Source organism: Carcharhinus amblyrhynchos, chromosome 21 (genome assembly GCF_965287045.1).
Source record: "Carcharhinus amblyrhynchos chromosome 21, sCarAmb.v2.hapA, whole genome shotgun sequence".
Lineage (NCBI taxonomy): Eukaryota > Metazoa > Chordata > Chondrichthyes > Carcharhiniformes > Carcharhinidae > Carcharhinus > Carcharhinus amblyrhynchos.
This window is the reverse complement of record NC_137344.1, coordinates 34594732-34611589: the sequence shown is the minus strand read 5'-3', so window position 1 is coordinate 34611589 and position 16858 is coordinate 34594732. Positions and strand designations below refer to the sequence as shown.

At 43.3% G+C, this 16858-nt stretch overlaps 1 protein-coding gene across 1 annotated transcript in view; it reads right to left on the bottom strand.

The window, feature by feature from the left end:
* The window catches only part of fbxw10 (F-box and WD repeat domain containing 10), a 65255-nt gene that overhangs the window by 26491 nt on the left and 21906 nt on the right, over positions 1–16858 (bottom strand). The window contains exons 4-8 of the mRNA XM_080209019.1: positions 16016–16143; positions 5191–5301; positions 2399–2502; positions 401–604; positions 170–291 (exon numbers count right to left, since the gene is read on the bottom strand). Coding sequence (XP_080065145.1) covers positions 170–291; positions 401–604; positions 2399–2502; positions 5191–5301; positions 16016–16143 — 669 coding nt within the window. The remainder of the gene's footprint in view (positions 1–169; positions 292–400; positions 605–2398; positions 2503–5190; positions 5302–16015; positions 16144–16858) is intronic.

Genomic DNA, 16858 nt, shown 5'->3' with positions numbered 1-16858 from the left:
TGGGTCAGGAGACTGGTGAGATTGTGTGGCAAAGCTGGTTTTAAAACCCTGTCCAACTTTTGTTCTCACTCATGTCTAGAGTGTGCCATTGGGTGGGATGGTAACCGGAGATTGCACCAGATTCGCACCTTAAGGGACGTGTTCAAATTACACCCATAGTTTTTCTCACCTTTGACCTGACAATCCATTCCTGCTGATGCAAATATGTCCTCATACCGGTCCAGACAGTTAATAATTCCCATGTGACCGCGGTAGATGTTCATGCATAACCCAGTCGTCAGATCCCACCGTCTAAAATTGTTTTTAAAGAGAAGTAGATTGTTTTGTGCGATGTAATACTTTGTTCTTGAGAGCAACGCGATTACTAAAAGATCTGAAAGGAAAATATCCCCACTCCCACCTGATGCTGAGGTCGTAACTGCCACTGAGTAAAAAACCACTTTCCTCGCAGAGAACCAGCGACTTGATGCGTCCGGCGTGTCCGTTTAACGTTAGAGTGATGTCTTTGGAACGATCAGAATCCAGAAATTTGATTTTTCTGTCTGATGAGCCCACAGCTATCAGATGTCCACCGCTGTAGTGGATGACCCTGGTAGCGTCTGTGCTGAGTAACAGAAGACAAGGAAGGTACATCAACTCTCACAGTTTGTTATCATCTCCTCTTATCTTGCTCTACCGTGAGAGTCTCCTGCCTCAAATGACCCAACTACCATCCCCAGGAGTTAAACTGGCCCATTGACATTCCTTTCTTAAGTCTTGGTCCTGTGTCGTCCTTTGATTAGAAGGCAGGCAACTGCATCGCTTAAGGCGAGTGGCCACGCCACTGACGCCCAGTAGGTATCCACATCTCTAATTGGGGAAAAGTGAAGCATAAGGAAGAAGAGACTAAAGGACAGAGGAAAGGTGGCACAGTGGTTAGCACTGCTGCCTCACAGCGCCAGGGACCCAGGTTCAATTCCAGCCTCGGGTTGCTGTCTGTGTGGAGTTTGCATGTTCTCCCCGTGTTTGTGCGGGTTTCCTCAGGGTGCTCCAGTTTCATCCCACATTCTAAAGATGTGCAGGTTAGGTGGATTGGCCACGTTCAATTGCCCCTTTGTGTCAGAGGATTAGCAGGGTAAATACATGGGATTACGGGGATAGGGCCTGAGTGGGATTGTTGTCAGTGGAGGTTCAATGGGCCAAATTGATTCAATGGAAGTGATTCAAACAAGATTAAAAAGACTTCCAAAAGGCACAATGATCCAAATGATTGATTAAGGAATAAGGTTGGAACTTTCTAGTCCATTGGACCTTTTTGCCAATGGCAGGAAAGTTGGCCAATTCGCTGCCAGCCAGGAGGCTAATTGAGCCACTTAACAACCAACTAAGGGCCACTTCTCACCTCGGCTGACCATTTTGCCCTCTCGGTGAGCGAGCCTTGCTATAGTGTAGGGAAATGGTCAAGTAAAATCTGGCAGCCTCCCAACATTTGCGGGGACTGGGACAGGGATCTTCTTTCTGGATGTTCCACAGCACACAGAAAGTTCCCACCCTCAGGGCAATGGCCACCCCCCACAGCAATAGCACCACAGGTATGCTGCATACCCCACTTCCTACATCAGGGCCTGCCTGTAGAGCCTCAGCAACCCCTAACCTTCTCTGAAGGCACCCTGCCATTGGGGAGTCCTTGCCACACCAACTGCAATGGCTGTTGCCATTGGTGGCACTGCTGAGCTGTCAGCCCTCTGATTGGTCTGGCAAATCTTGGGGATCAGTTACCTTCCAAAGAATTGACCTGGCAGGAATGTGCCCCCACAGGTCCTGCCAGTGGCTGATGTGGCATTGCTCCCACCTTCAGCCTAGTAACTGGACTTCTGCCATTCCAGCAAAGTTCAATCCTGGGCTGGATATAGGATTGGAATCATCTCCTCTCGTATAAACAGTGGGCAGCACAGTGGCACAGTGGTCAGCATTGCTGCGTCACAGCGCCAGGGGTCTGCGTTCAATTCCTGGCTTGGGTCACTGTCCGTGTGGAGTTCACATGTTCTCCCTGTGTCTGCGTGGATTTCCTCCAGGTGCTCCAGTTTTCTCCCACATTCTGAAAGATGTGCTGGTTAAGTGCATTGGCCATGCTAAGTTCTCCCTGAATATCCCCAAACAGATGCTGGAGTATGGTGACTAGGAGATTTTCACAGTAACTTCATTGCAGTGTTAATGTAAGCCTATTTGAGACACTAATAAATAAACTTTAAATATTTAGAGCCTGAACACTTAAATATAAACTTAGAAATCATTCTTTAACTTTAATGATGCACAAAGGATTCCGTCTTTTATTTTTTGTTGCGACTGATGGGACCAAAATTATCAAAAGAATCATAACTGAGAAGAAATGTTTACATTGATATAGTTTATTACATACTTTTGTTTGATGACTTTTATATTGTAAGGACCACAGAAAACATTTCTTTCCTCCATCTGTACCATGTCTGTATGGATGCCGGAATATGATGCTCCTAATCTAATCTAAAATTAAACACATCAGCATATTTAATAACGTATTAAAGTATCAGATTTCACTTAGTTCCATCACATATAAATATAACATTGATCAAGAGCAGTTTACCATTTAACCTTTCATAGCCTTTTTTCTAATCATTCACAGATGAGGGTGTTGCTGGCTGGATCAATATTTATCTCCCATCCATGACTGCCCTTCAGAAGGTGGTGGTGAGCTGCCTTCTTGAATCGCTGCAGTCCGTGTGGCGTAGGTACGCCCACAGTGCTGGTAGGGAGTGAGTTCCAGGATTTTGACCTAGTGATCATGAAGTAACAGTGCTATATTTCCAAGTCGATATGGTGAGTGACTGGGAGGGGAACTTGCAAATGGTGGTGTTCCCATGTATTTGTTGCCCTTGTCATTTTAGATGGGAGTTGTGGGTTTGGAAGGTGCTGCCCAAGGAACCTTGGTGAGCTCCTGCAGTGATTCTTGTAGATGGTACACACTGCTGCCTCTGTGTGTCAGTGATGGAGAGTGTGAATGTTTGTGGAAGGAGTAGCAATCAAACGGGCAGCTTTGTCCTTTATGGTGTTGAGTTTCTTGCGTATCATTGGAGTTACACTCATCCAGGCAAGGGGAGAGTGTTCCATCACACTCCTGACTTGTGCCTCGTGGATGGTGAACATGAGGCTAGTTACTCACTGCAGAATTCCTAGTTTCTAACTTGCTACTGGAGCCACTGTGTTTATATGGCTCGTCCAGTTCAGTTTCGTATCAATGCTCAGGTTAAATGGTGGAGCCGGCTGGATCTCCTACTCCTATTTTTAAAGGGCTGGATTTTCCAGCCCTTTCTGCCAGCAGGATCTTCCAGTCCCGCTGACCTCCCCAGCTCCCACAATGGATTCCTCAGCAGCCAGGTGGGCAAGCCGGACTAAACATGGCAGACTTCAGCAGGACTGGAAGATCCTATGGGTGATGCGAGCTGCCTCCACTGCTGGAAATTCTAGCATAGCGGCGGGGGTGGGGGGTGGGTGGTGGGGAAGGGGCAGGGGCCGGGGGTGAGGTGGGGTGCGTCGGGGCATAAAATCCCAGCTGATGCTTCACTCTGTGGATCTGCTCGTAAACTGCTGTGATCGCTGACCACCAGGTGGTGATCTAACTACATGGAATTACAGAGGTCAAGTCATCAAAGACAACCTGCTCATTTACATGTATCTAAACAGCGTCCTTAACGGTCTGTCAGTATCAACTTACAACTTCAGGTGAGAGGGGGAAAATTCAAAGGAGATATGAGGGGCAAGGTTTTTACCTAGAGAGTGGCAGGTGGCTGGTGCATGCAGCCAGAGGTGGTGGTGGTGCAGACAGATACGATAAGGGTGTTTAAGGGACTTTTAGATAAGCACATACACATGCAGTGAATGGAGTGATATAGACCAAGGGCAGGCAGCAGGGATTAGTTTAATTTGACCTCATGTTCAGCACAACATCATGGGCCAAAGAATCTGTCCCTGTGCTGTACTGCTCGATGTCCCTATGTACTGTTTGGTGTCTTGAAATAAAACATAAATGGCAAGGAGCCAAATAATAATGACATTATTAATCTATAAAATAAAACACTTAATCATAACATTCTCTTTTTCTTCTGTATTGTAAAATTAGACTTGCTACCCGGCTAGTGAAGTAAGATTTAAATGTGTGGTCATAGTTCCTTCGATGTGTTCAAATTGACAATGGTGGATCAACTGAGCTGACAAAACAAAATCCCTTCAGCTGATAACTCCACAGGCACAGTGAATTATTTGGTCTCACACGTGGACCATACTATCAGAAGCAGTAAAAGGGTGGATGTATACGGCTAACTAAACATTTTTTAAATCGCCCTGCATGTTGACTGATATTCCAGCTGTCTCTGAATTAAAATCTGTAGGAGTTTAGATTTTATATTTAATTACCAAACTGATAGATCGGGAGTTTCTTGTTTGATTGCACAGACAATCCTATCGAACTGATTAACTACAATTTCTCTGTCTTCTGTTCACAAGGATGGCTGCCAGTGACTGGAATAAAACACTGGGTACGACTGAACACCTCCTTGATTTAACTACTTTAATGTCCAATCCTTTACCAGCCTATCCACAAATGCAATGCAAAGCTGTTTAAGAATTAGCTATGGATTCACATTAACGTCAGTTTCTGGGTCAAACCTTTTTTTTAGCAAAGTATGACTGATCTTCAAAAGGAGCTTTATTGTTCAGCATTCATAGAATCCCTGCCCTGCAGAAGGGCATCATTCAGCCCATCAAGTCTGCACTGACTCAGTATCTCACCCAGATCCACCCTAACCCCACGTGTTTCCCCACAACTTGGGACACTAAGAGGCAATTTAGCACGGCCAATCCATTTAACCTGCACAAGCATGGGAGGAAACCCATGCAGACAACGTGCAAACTCCACCCATTCACCCGAGACCAGAATTGAACCCAGGTCTGTGGCTCTGTGAGGCAGCTGTGCTAACCACTGTGCCACCGTGTCGCTGCCCCTTCACTCTTACTAATTTCAGGAAAGAGAGCTAAGTTTCTCCAGCTTCATTCTGACCAATCGTATTGACACAGGAAACAAAACTTTGTTGCTTACATATACATTTCATCCTATATCACTTGTAATTTAGGCAAATAAATGTCATTTATGTCACACGTTACTGCAAAGCTAAATACCATTTTTGTTGAACTTTGCGTTGGTATGGTGAATCCCTTCTCATCTATTCTTGGTATGGGAATCTGACTGATTCTTGCATATGTGATGTTTGCATTGTGAGGTGTTGTTCCCTGTAAAAACAAATATACATTGCTTTAAAATATATCACTTCCTCAATTTATATCTTGCAGAGACAAAAATCTGCAACAATAACAGGCGAGTCTGGAAATAGCCAGCAGCCCCTGGAAAGATAGTTGGATGTTTCACATAAAAAGCTTGTTCCAGGACATTCCTCCCTGAAACATTCACCTATCTTTTCAGGTCAGGATTTTACTGAGTAATTAAAGTATGTTCTATTTTTAACTTGCGTATTAATCATTTCTTTTACTTTTTTTTGTTAAACTTTCGCTTTAGTTCTGCACCAGAGTTGGAAAATAATCCATCCCATATTCTTATCAGCAACATTTTGTAGCCAAACACTGGGAGGTTAGAGACAAGCTCAGAGCATTCACTCCCTCATCTTTCCCCTCATTGTCTGAAATGTCTTGATCAGTGGGCCAAAAACACGCCGGTGTGAAGCACATCTCGAACAACACGGCGTGCAGACTCACCTGAACAATCTCTGGGGCTGCTTTTGAAGTTCAGGGTGGAGGCTGGAGGCAACCTGAACTATAGAACACTGCAGCAGATGGGGTGCAGGGGAGGGGGAGCATTCAGTTGGGGAAGGGTGTGCATTCTCAGGTGGACCTTCCAGTTTCGGTATCCATGCAAGGGGAAGTCTACCTTCCAGCGTCAGAGCGCTCCCAGAGATCTAGCTTCGTTTTCTGGTCGTCCACTTGCTTTCTTCAATAGCGAGGCAGTGAGTTTGGGCACCTTTTCAATATGGCGCCCAGATAGGACGGTGAACTATGCACCGTCCAGGCCTGCCCCACCATGGAACACAATGCAAAACCCCCATGGGTTGGAAGATGTGGCTTGTTTTCCCCTCTGGCCTCCGCAGTGGGAAACATTCCGTGTTCCCGTCCTCACCAAGGAGCCTCGTCCCAGCCCAGTGTTTTCTCCAGCTCAGACATTTGTCAACGGGAAGCGCACTGACTTGCATCTCACCACAATGTGCCACCACATTGTCTGCATACCAACAACAGCCTTCTGTTAAATAACAATATTAAACTAGACAGTATACATCAATTCATGACCCTATTATTTTTGAAAATGATCTCTATTTGGCATCACTTCTTTAATGATGACTCTTTAAAATCATTTCAGAGAGCATAGATTTAAAATGGGGGGGTTGTCCAACTTTGGAACTCTCTGCCTCAGGAGGTGGCGGAAGTGAATGCGAGGTCATCGATTTTGATAGGAATAACAGTAAAATGGATTACTATTTAAATGGTAAAAAATTGCAGTATGCTGCTGTGCAGAGGACCCTATGCATGAATCACAAAAAGTTGGTTTGGAGGTGCAGCAAGTAATTAAGAAGGCAAGTGGAATTTTGTCCTTCATTGCTAGAGGGACGGAGTTTAAAAACAGCGAGGTTATGTTGCAGGTGTATAAGATGCTGGTGAGGCCACACCTGGAGTACTGTGTAAAGATTTAGTGTCCTTACTTGAGAGAGGATATAGTGGCACTGGAGGGGGTGCAGAGGAGATTCAGTAGATTGATTCTGGAGTTGAGAAAAGACGGAATAAATTGGGATCATACTCATTGGAAAATTCAGAACAATGAAGGGGGATCTTATAAAAACATGTAAAATTATGAAGGGAATAGATTAGATAGAAGCAGGAAAGTTGTTTCCACTGACGGGTGAAACTAGAACCAGAGGGCATGGCCTCAAAATAAGGGGAAGCAGATTTAGGACTAAGTTGAGGAGGAACTTCGTCACCCAAAGGGTTGAGAATCTGTGGAATTCCCTGCCCAGTGAAGCAGTTGAGGCTCCCTCATTGAATGTTTTTAAGGTAAGGACAGATAAATTTTTGAACAGTAAAGAAATTAAGGGTTATGGTGAGCGGGCGGCTAAGTGGAGCTGAGTCCACATAAAGATCAGCCATAATCTTATTGAATGGCGGAGCAGGTTCAAGGGGCCAGATGGCCTACTTCTGCTTCTAGTTCTTATATACTTATGTTCTAAGTGGGGTCGCTGAATATTTTTAAGGCAGAGATAGATGGATTCGGCAAGGGAATCAAAGATTTTCAGGGTAAATCAGAATATGGAATTCAAAGAACAAACAGAACTGGCGTGACCATATTAAATGGCAGAACATACTGGATGGGCTGAATGGCCTACTTCCGCTCCTATGTTTTTCTGTCTATATGTTTTGAGAGTAATGGTTAACTGGTTTTGTATTTAAAATGAACCTATTCAACAAGCAAATGATTTGAAAGGGATTACGATGATTTAAATTAATTCATTGACTTCAGGCAAACTATGGATGGCATTTTTCAATCCCCCCATGGCATATTTTCCCAAGGCAGGGGCAGCTCACCATTGGCTGCTGATGGATCTTCCAGTCCCGCTGATATCTAAGGCATTTTGTGTGGCTTGCCCGTCCCACTGTTGGGAAGTCACTATGAGGGAAGACATTTTAGCGGGACTGGAAGATCCCACCGGCGGAAAGGGCTGGAAAATCCCACCCAAGAAGTGAAAAACAAAGTGATCACGCAAGTAAATAAAATTGCAGAATTAATATCACAGAATTCAAATATATCAGTAATGCAAGGGAATGTTTTGTAGTGTTAAAAATAACTCCATTATTAAAAATGTATGTAGCAAGTCAATGAAACAATTCTAAATGTTGCATACTTCTTTCCTTAAAGAAAATTACTATTTTTTATCAGTACTGCTCAATGTGATTTGTAAAAATGGTTACTCAGCAACTCTGTTTGAATGACAGGGAGTTACTTTTCTTTTGCTTTTCTGAATGTAACTTTATTATCTTGTTGCAAACACTTACACTGAAAACAGGGGTGTGATTTTCCAGGCCTGCTGCACTGCTCGAGGAGTGCAGTGGGCTGGAAAATGTTAGCTTTTCCTGAGCCACTTTCCCAGGCCAACTTTTCTGGCCTCTCACCAGAAAACAATGCGAAGCTGGTTACCATATTTAATTTCCACTTTCAATATCATTAGTGAGCCTGGGATGGTATTGCTTATGTTTCCTACCCTGCCACGGGAGGTTCCCACAAGTGGGGATTAAAGCTGGTCCCCATCAATAGGCCTTGCTGGTGGGGGTAGAGGTCATTGAAGTGCCTCCATCTCCCCCCCCCACCGGGAGATCAGGGGCAAAGGGGGGTGCCCCTTGGACAGTGGCAGCCTGACACCCTGCCCTTGTCTATCAGGCAGTAAGCAGTGCCAGTGGGGTGGGGGCATGGTCAGACCAATCTCTGGTGGTAGGGTGGGAAGGGAGGGCACTGTGCACTATGCCACAACGATCGGTGGGAGTGTGAGAGAACGGGAGAGGGAGGGAGTGGGGGGACTGCAGCTGGCCATGGTAGCGTAGGGTCGGGAGGTTGGGGGGGGCTAGTGATCAGTGGAAGGGAGGGTCAGGAAAGCCATAGGGAGGCCAGCGATCAGGAGGCTGGTAATGGGGAGGCCAGTACACATGCTCCAATCTCCCTAGTGACAGACCAATTCTTGGCCCATTCAGCCCACTGATGCCAGCCTCTCAGGTGGGATTAGGGACCCCTCCCCTCACTGGCATGAATTCTCCAGCTGGAGTGCTGGAAGCTCACCTGACTAACTGCACCCAAAAAATGGGTGGGAAAGCTTTCCCGGCCATTGGGCACTTAGTTTCTTTTTGGGGAAAATCGTCCCTTCTATCGAGGTCAACTTGGCTTGATCCTCCAATCCCAAAATAATGGTCAATTGAACTAAATATATTTGAGGAGGTAGAAATGTTTATTGTTTCGAAAACAAATTAACGCGTTAGCTGCCATAGTTAAATGTCTAGCAAACATGCAGACAACATTACTGCAAGGTTTAGAACATTATTTATTTCACATTGTCTTAGTCCAGAAGTCTACATTTCTTTTTATACCTGGCCACTTCTTAATTTATCTGCTTTAAATCTCAAAGTTAAATACCAGCAAATAGAAATCAGATGTCTCCTATATTTTGTGATGTGGAGATGCCGGCATTGGACCGGGGTGAGCACAGTAAGAAGTCTCACAACACCAGGTTAAATTCCAATAGGTTTATTTGGAATCACGAGCTTTCGGAGCCCTGCTCCTTCTCCACTCACCTGATGAAGGAGCAGTGCTCTGAAAGCTCGTGATTCCAAATAAACCTGTTGGACTTTAACCTGATGTTGTGAGACTGCTTCCTGCATTTCAGTCGGATTTCTCACTTAACGGTTTTAAAAAATTTTTTTTAAGTACTAGTGCTGGATATAAAACAATTCTTTTTATTCTAATCTGAGGCTTAATTATACCATAATTGAACTCTAATTAAAGTCTCTTATGCTGTGATAAAGGGACACAGAGGGAGGTCTATGTCATTATATAAGGCAGTCACGTATGACACTCTCAGATAAAACTCTGAACTTAACTAGTGTTGTCCTTTCCAGCCCTTTTCTCACCATTCTATGGCATAGTGGAATTGTCATTGGCCTAATAATCCAGGGATCCAAGATAACGTTCTGGAGACCCGGGTTCAAATCCCACCATGACAGGTGGTGAAATTTGAATTCAGTAAAAAATATCTGGAATTGAGAATCTACTGACGACCATGGAACCATTGCTGATTGTCGGAAAAACCCATCTGGTTCACTAATGTGGTGAAGGAAATCTGAATTAGGGAAGGAAATCTGCCATTCTTACTTAATCTGGCCTACATGTGACTCCAGAGTCACAGTAATGTGGTTGACTTCCAATTGCCCTCAGGAGATTAGAGATGGGTAATAAATGCTGGCCAGCCAGCGACACCCATGCCCCATGAATGAATTTTTAAAAACTCAAATGTGTTCTGAAATCTATTCCATCTTTGCTCAATCGGTGATATGGAATCAGTAATATGAGTGTTATGTTGTGTTATCACTCCAGTATAATTTAGGAACTATATGTTTGTGTGTGTGTATACATAAGGTATCCAGATTGCCATATCACTCACTGTTGGACTAGAGTCAGGATACCAAGCACCAATGTCTGATACCCCAAAGACATAGTATGATCTGAGAAATACGATCGATAGAGCATTGGAGTATTTATTTCAAACTTCTGGAAGCCACAAGACACAACATGGTGGCAGCAGACTTCTAACGTTCTAAACAAAATAAAGATTGAATTGCGATCAGATAAATCAATCTGAATTAGTGCCAGGAAAAGAAAGAAACATTCAGAATTATGTGAATGGCCATTTCCACAATAACTTTTACACATTGCTCAACTCCAGCTCAGGAAGGATTATGGGGCTGAGAATGTCATAGGGGAATTTGAGAAGTATAAACAAAAGTACACATTGACATTAAGTAGTTTTCTAAAAGGCACTCATGAAGTGGAAAGGGTCGGCTACCTCATCTTGTGAGCAAGAAAGAAACATTTAAATTTAGTTAATAGCTGGGAGATCAGTGAAGACGACAGTTAAAACCCAGAAAAATATTTTGAGAAATTCAGCACTCATATTCAGCCAAAGTTAACTCATTTGAATCCAGCAATATGAATTTCAAAACTTGGGGCAGGAACCAGGTGAGCCTGTTGACAATTTCTTAATGCAAAATGAGATCAATAAATGTAAATGCAAAGAAATGGGTAAAAGTTTACTAGTTCAGTTCAATGAAGCCCTGCACACTCGAGTGCACTAAAAACTGAGATTAGACAGGAAAAGCTCACAATATTACACAGTATTGATTCTGTCATACCACTCAAAGCCATGCAATACTGGCTATCCAATAACTAGCCTTCAGTAGTGTTAAGGCAAAGGCAGCAGAGTTGACTCAGTGAAACAACAAGAGGAATGTATGCCACATGGAGAGAAAAACATGGAAGGAAATATCCCACATACAGATCTTGTGGAAAGTGCAATCACTGGGAAAAGATGTGCAAGACAAAGAATGACATCAGTCAAGGAGTAACAGAGACAAAGCAATGGAGAAATGGGAAAGAAATAAAATGAAAAGATCCATAGTTTGACAAATGAAAATGAGTTTGAGGACACAATAGAGATCGGAACCATGCAAGTGGACAATGTGGCTGGATGTGGCCATTCACAGTGAAAACAAACTCACATCATCACTCAAATTTCAACATAGGCCTGAGTAAAACAATCAGGGTGAGTGAAACAATCAGGAAACCAAATGACTTCTCAATACTTTGGGACCAGCTCAGCCTCAGATTCTGTGCGACACTTGGTGGAATGGTTTATATTTATGCGAGGGGTGGAAAAGAGGTAGCGCATAGTAGCAGGAGATTTCTAACTGGTGTTATCGGCCCCCTGCTCAGTTTACTCCATAAAAAATGTAAATAGCTCTGTACAGGTTGTTACTGTCCCCTTTGGCAATCCTCTTTTAACATGAGAGTTATCAGTAGCGTGACACAGTCAAAAGCTTCGCGTACAAATCCTTTAAATAACTAAACGCTTGGAAAGGATTAGGACAACGTGAAAGAGCACCTAAAATGTGGCCATTTGATGGCTTTAACTGTGAAACGAACCTGACGTGCACTAAATACAATCTCTTTATCTATAAATAATTGGATAATTAACGTTCTAAGAGATCAGTTCTCATAAATACCTGTACTATTGTTGTGTCATTCTTCTTGGATGCTTTCTTACTTAAGTGTACTTTTTTACTCTCTAGTTGCCTGACGCATGCTTCTAGGCTTGTCTCCACTTCCATTTTCTTATGCTTTCTGTCTTCCTTTCCTTTGCCTTTATGCTTTGATTTGGGGCCTTTTTCTTTCATTTCCTTCTTTATGTTTTGCACTGTCTCCATCTTTGTTTTCTCGTCTATTTTCTTTCAATTTTTATATGGCAAAAGACAATTACATACAAAGAAAAAGGTGCTTTTTGCTGCCTCTCATGAAAAGAGCCAATTACCTCAGACAGAAATGGAATGGAAACAGAAAATGCTGGAAAAACCCAGGAGGTCAGGGAGCATTTGTGGAGAGAGAAAAACAGAATGAATGTTCCACATCCACATGACTTTTCTTCATTAGGTTTTCCAGCATTTCCTGCTTTTTGTTTCAGACTTCCAGCATCCGCAGTGTTTTGCCTTTTAGTCAAAAATAATGGAATTGTATTTTCTCCACATTGCCAAACTTTTCCCAAGAATTCACAGGTTTATAATGGATCCTTTTAAAATTAGAAATGAAAATGATGTAGCCAGCCACTGGGGATGCTCTGGAGTTTGAGAGTAAGCACCAGAACAATATCCCCAATTTCTACCAACTAGTTAAAAAGGAACTTGCAGAGGAAGGGAAGAAGCTGCCATTGGTCGACAAGACTAGGATCTGAGCGCACAGCCTCGGAGTAAAGGGATAACCCTTTGGAAACAAGATGAGGAAGAATTTTTTCAGCCGGGGGTTGGTGAATCTATGGAATTCATCACCACGGAAGACTGTGGAGGCCAGATCACTGAGTATATTTCAGACAGAGGTAGATAGGTTCTCGATTGGGTAAGGGGATCAAAGGTTACAGGGAGAAGGTGGGGGAATGGGGTTGAGAAGCTTATCAGCCATGAGTGAATGGTGGAACTGAATGGCCTTGTTCTGCTCCTATATCTTCTGGTCTAAGCTGAATGCAACTCTTATGGGCTTTCACTGCTGAAGAGACTCAGTGCAAACTGTGCTTATCAATAGCAGAGCAAGAAGGATTAGAAGGACTTGACTTATCAATATTCATCTACTGGCACTCTGATTTCTCCATAACAATCACTATTTTGTTGTGATTTTGTGCTCCTTTTTTGGAAGTAGCTTTTTGACAAGAAGCTAGCTTGTGGGTAAATGGGGTGAGAAATAATTGCAATGTTGGTTTGAAAATAGGAGGGAAAAAGGGAGAATTAAGGGTACTGGAGGATGAACATTGATAAGTCAAGTCGCCTTCTCTCCTCCTTCTCAATCTGCTGGCTTTTTTTAATTCATTCTTGGAATGTGGACTTTGCTGGCTTGGTCAGCCTTTATTGCCCAAGAGAAGATGGTGGTGAGCTGTCTTCTTGAACCGCTGCAGTGTAAGTAGTTGATAAACACAGTTTCATCCTCTCTTCAGATTTGCATACAGCTCCTATCATTCCTCTGCAAGTTTTTTTTTAATCTACTCAGTAAAAATTGGGGATATCAATCATGGGCTTTTTTCTGATACCCATGCGTAACATATAAAATATTGTCAACTCTTTAAGATGAAGGATATCAATGCAAATAGAATACATTTCCTCTTCTAGTAAACAGTGTTAGTATCAAGCACTCTCTGGTCAATTTTGGTACAGCCAAAGCAGAGTAAAACTCCTGAGTTACTTGGCTTCAGTACTGCAAATCTACAGCACAATACATGCACAAAAATTGTTCACGTTAATCAGAGAATAAGTTGGCTTGAGCCTATGGGTGGAATTTTCCAGCCGTGTGGTTTTTGGTGGCAGGAGGCAGCGTGCCATTCGCTGGTGGCAGGATTCTCTGGACCCGCCGCTGTCAATGGGATTTCCCACTGATGCCACCCTACGCTGCCAGAAAACCCACAGATGGGGGGGGGAGGTGCACTGACGGCAGGACCAGAGGATGCCACTGGTGTCAACGGCCGGGGAATTCCAGCCAATAATCTTTGGAGTTTAGAGGATTGTCAGCTGATCTCATTGAAACATATAAAATTCTTAAGTGGTTTGGCAGGGTAGACTCAGCGATGGTAGTCCCCTTGCTTGGAGAGTCTAGAAGTAGGGGTCATGGTCTCAGGATAAGGGATCAGCTTGGGACTGAGATGGAGGAGACATTTCTTCATTCAGGAGTTTGCGAATCTTTGGCATTCTGTACCCCAGAGAGCTCAGAATGCTTTGTTGATTTACCCAAGACTGAGAAAGATAGAGTTTAGATGTTGTGGGTATCGCTGGATTGTGGGATTGGGCAGGGAAATGGAGCTGAAATGGATGTTCAATCACAATCTAACTGAATAGCACAGCAGGTTTGATGGCCTGCTCTTAATTCTCAGAGTTAGATACAAATCCAGGTGTCACATGTAATTGAACAGTGCAGTAACCCCATTATTCTATATTTTCTTTTCTCCAACTCACTGCTGACAAGAGACAAATTTAATAAGTTGTTGGCTTGATGGGTGAACAAGCGCTTCTGGCCTCATTATGTCCTCAGGCTCTATTCTATTCAATTCTACTTGGAAGCAGCTTCCAAGGCACCAAAGCTGTCCTATATATTTTGCAGGGCAGGTTTAGGAGAAATAGTTGAACTATTTTTAGGAAAGATGCAATGGGTGCATGCTGTGATTGCAACTCTGAAAGAACTGCATGCACACAATCCAATGCACATCAGCCACTTTCTGACTGTGGATTATTCTTGATGTCAAGAAAGGTTCTGCACCGGTCACGGTTGCAAAAACAAAAAATGTTGGTCTGAAGAGCTCAGGCCAGAATTAAACTGGACCTGATGCAATCACTGGCATTTCTCTTTGCTGCCCCGTTTTTATTCTCCCACTCGAAGGCTCACATGACAAAGTTCCCCTCCCGCTGTGGGTTTCGCTGCCTGGCTTTTCTTGGTACTGCTTTGTAAATCTCATCTATTTGCTATCAGAAGCAACTTTGTGAGATAAACGAGGTGTGAAATAAAATGATTCTTACGAACGCAGTGCACGTACTGCGATCATTATCATCCCATCAACAAAAATAAACGGGGAATAATAACATCCATTTAAAAACATAACATTATATATTCTAATATAAATTGCCTTTATTTATGAAGTAGCACTGCAAAGAGTGTGTGGCTTATAGGTAAATAAAATGGCTGAGCTCCACACATGGAGTACACTTAAGACGGAAATGGATAGGTTTTTGATCGGTAAGGGGATCAAAAGTTACAGGGAAAAGGCACGAGAGTGGGATTGAGAAACTTATCAGCCATGATTGAATAGCAGAGCAGACTAATGGACTAATTCTGTTCCTATGGGCCTTGCGTGCTTCATCTCTGCCCTTTTCGCCACAGCACAATGCAAAGGAAACGGTACAAGGGCAAATGCAGGGAGCAGGGTAAATGGGCAAAAGCAAAATACTACTCAAATCTATTTTTGCTCTGTGTGATTTTCATGGCAGTTCAGACTTCAGTTTCCCAAGACTTTGCAGCTTGCACAGGACTGGATCTTACGGTAATTAGAATTTGCCCCACGGTTGCCAATCTGTTAAATTGCTTCCAGTGACATTTCAGACAATTATATTACGTTCACAATCATGGTCTGGTTCAAACTGAGTATTCTAATTTGAACATTTTAAAGTTCAAATTTCAGTTCACTTCAACCTCATATCAAAACCAAACTCAGTGTGAATCTGATCCGGTAACATTGCACAGTGCAGGTAATTGTGCTTTAATGTTACTGGGTCACTTGAGATAAGCAGTGGACTTTTCCAAACATTTCTGCCGAGTGTCCACTCGATCCTGGCGGGAGGACAGTGCAGTCATGTCCTCAAACATCTCAGTTGTCTCAAGATGCCTTATAACCAATAACCGAAAGGGATATTTATGAAATTAATCTCTCATTCTTCTTGGATGCAGTAGCTCAGATTCCCCGCCCACGCAGGGAAGACCAGCTGTGATTTAACAAATCGAGTTAAGAAATGCAATAACATTTTTAATTAAGCAACACTGGGGCCGACTGTCAGGAATTTTCGTGTTAAAACGTATCTGACGGTACATAAAGAATACTGCAGGCGGTACCTGAAACTTTACGACTTCATCAAAAATGCATTGGAGGGCCAGTTTATCCCGTGTGATCTCCCTTCCCAAGCAGGCCCAGTATCGTGACACGGACATTGAGTTTGTGAGCGATTTTTCATCCAGGAAGCCTAATGGGGAATAAAATATTTAATTCATGAGAGATTTTTAAACTGAGAGAAGGAACCAGTTGTGGGATTGTACCATTCTGAAGAAAGGCCATTGACCTGAGATGTTCTGCTTCTCTCCACAGATGCAGCCAGACCTGCTGAAGATTTCCTAATATCATTATTCAGTCATGAACCATCAGGGAGAGTCAGTCTTCATCACTGTTTATCTTCAGTGTGCTGAAATTGAAGGGAAAATAGAAGGATAGTGACAGAGGCCTATATCTAAATAAAGCTCATCATAGAATCCCTACAGTGCAGAAGGAGGCCATTTGGCCGATTGAGATTGCACCGACTCTCACCCAAGCCCTCTCCCCCCACACTAACCCCCATAACCCTATTCATTTACCTTGGCTAATCCATTTAACCTACATATCTTGGGACACTAAGGGGCAATTTAGCATGGCCAATCCACCTAATCGGCACATCTTTGGACTGTGGGATGAAATCGGACCACCCGGAAGAAACCTATGCAGACAGGGGTAGAACATGCAAACTCCAGACAGTGGCCCGAGGCTGGAATGGTGACCCAGGCACTATGAGGCAGCAGTGCTAACCACTGCACCTCCATGTTCAGCTTCTATCTCCGATTTCCAACGTCTACGGTAACTTGGATTGTAATTTATCCAAATCTAAATGTCCTATTGGTTTTAAGCTATGAACTGGGTCTAACAGGCCT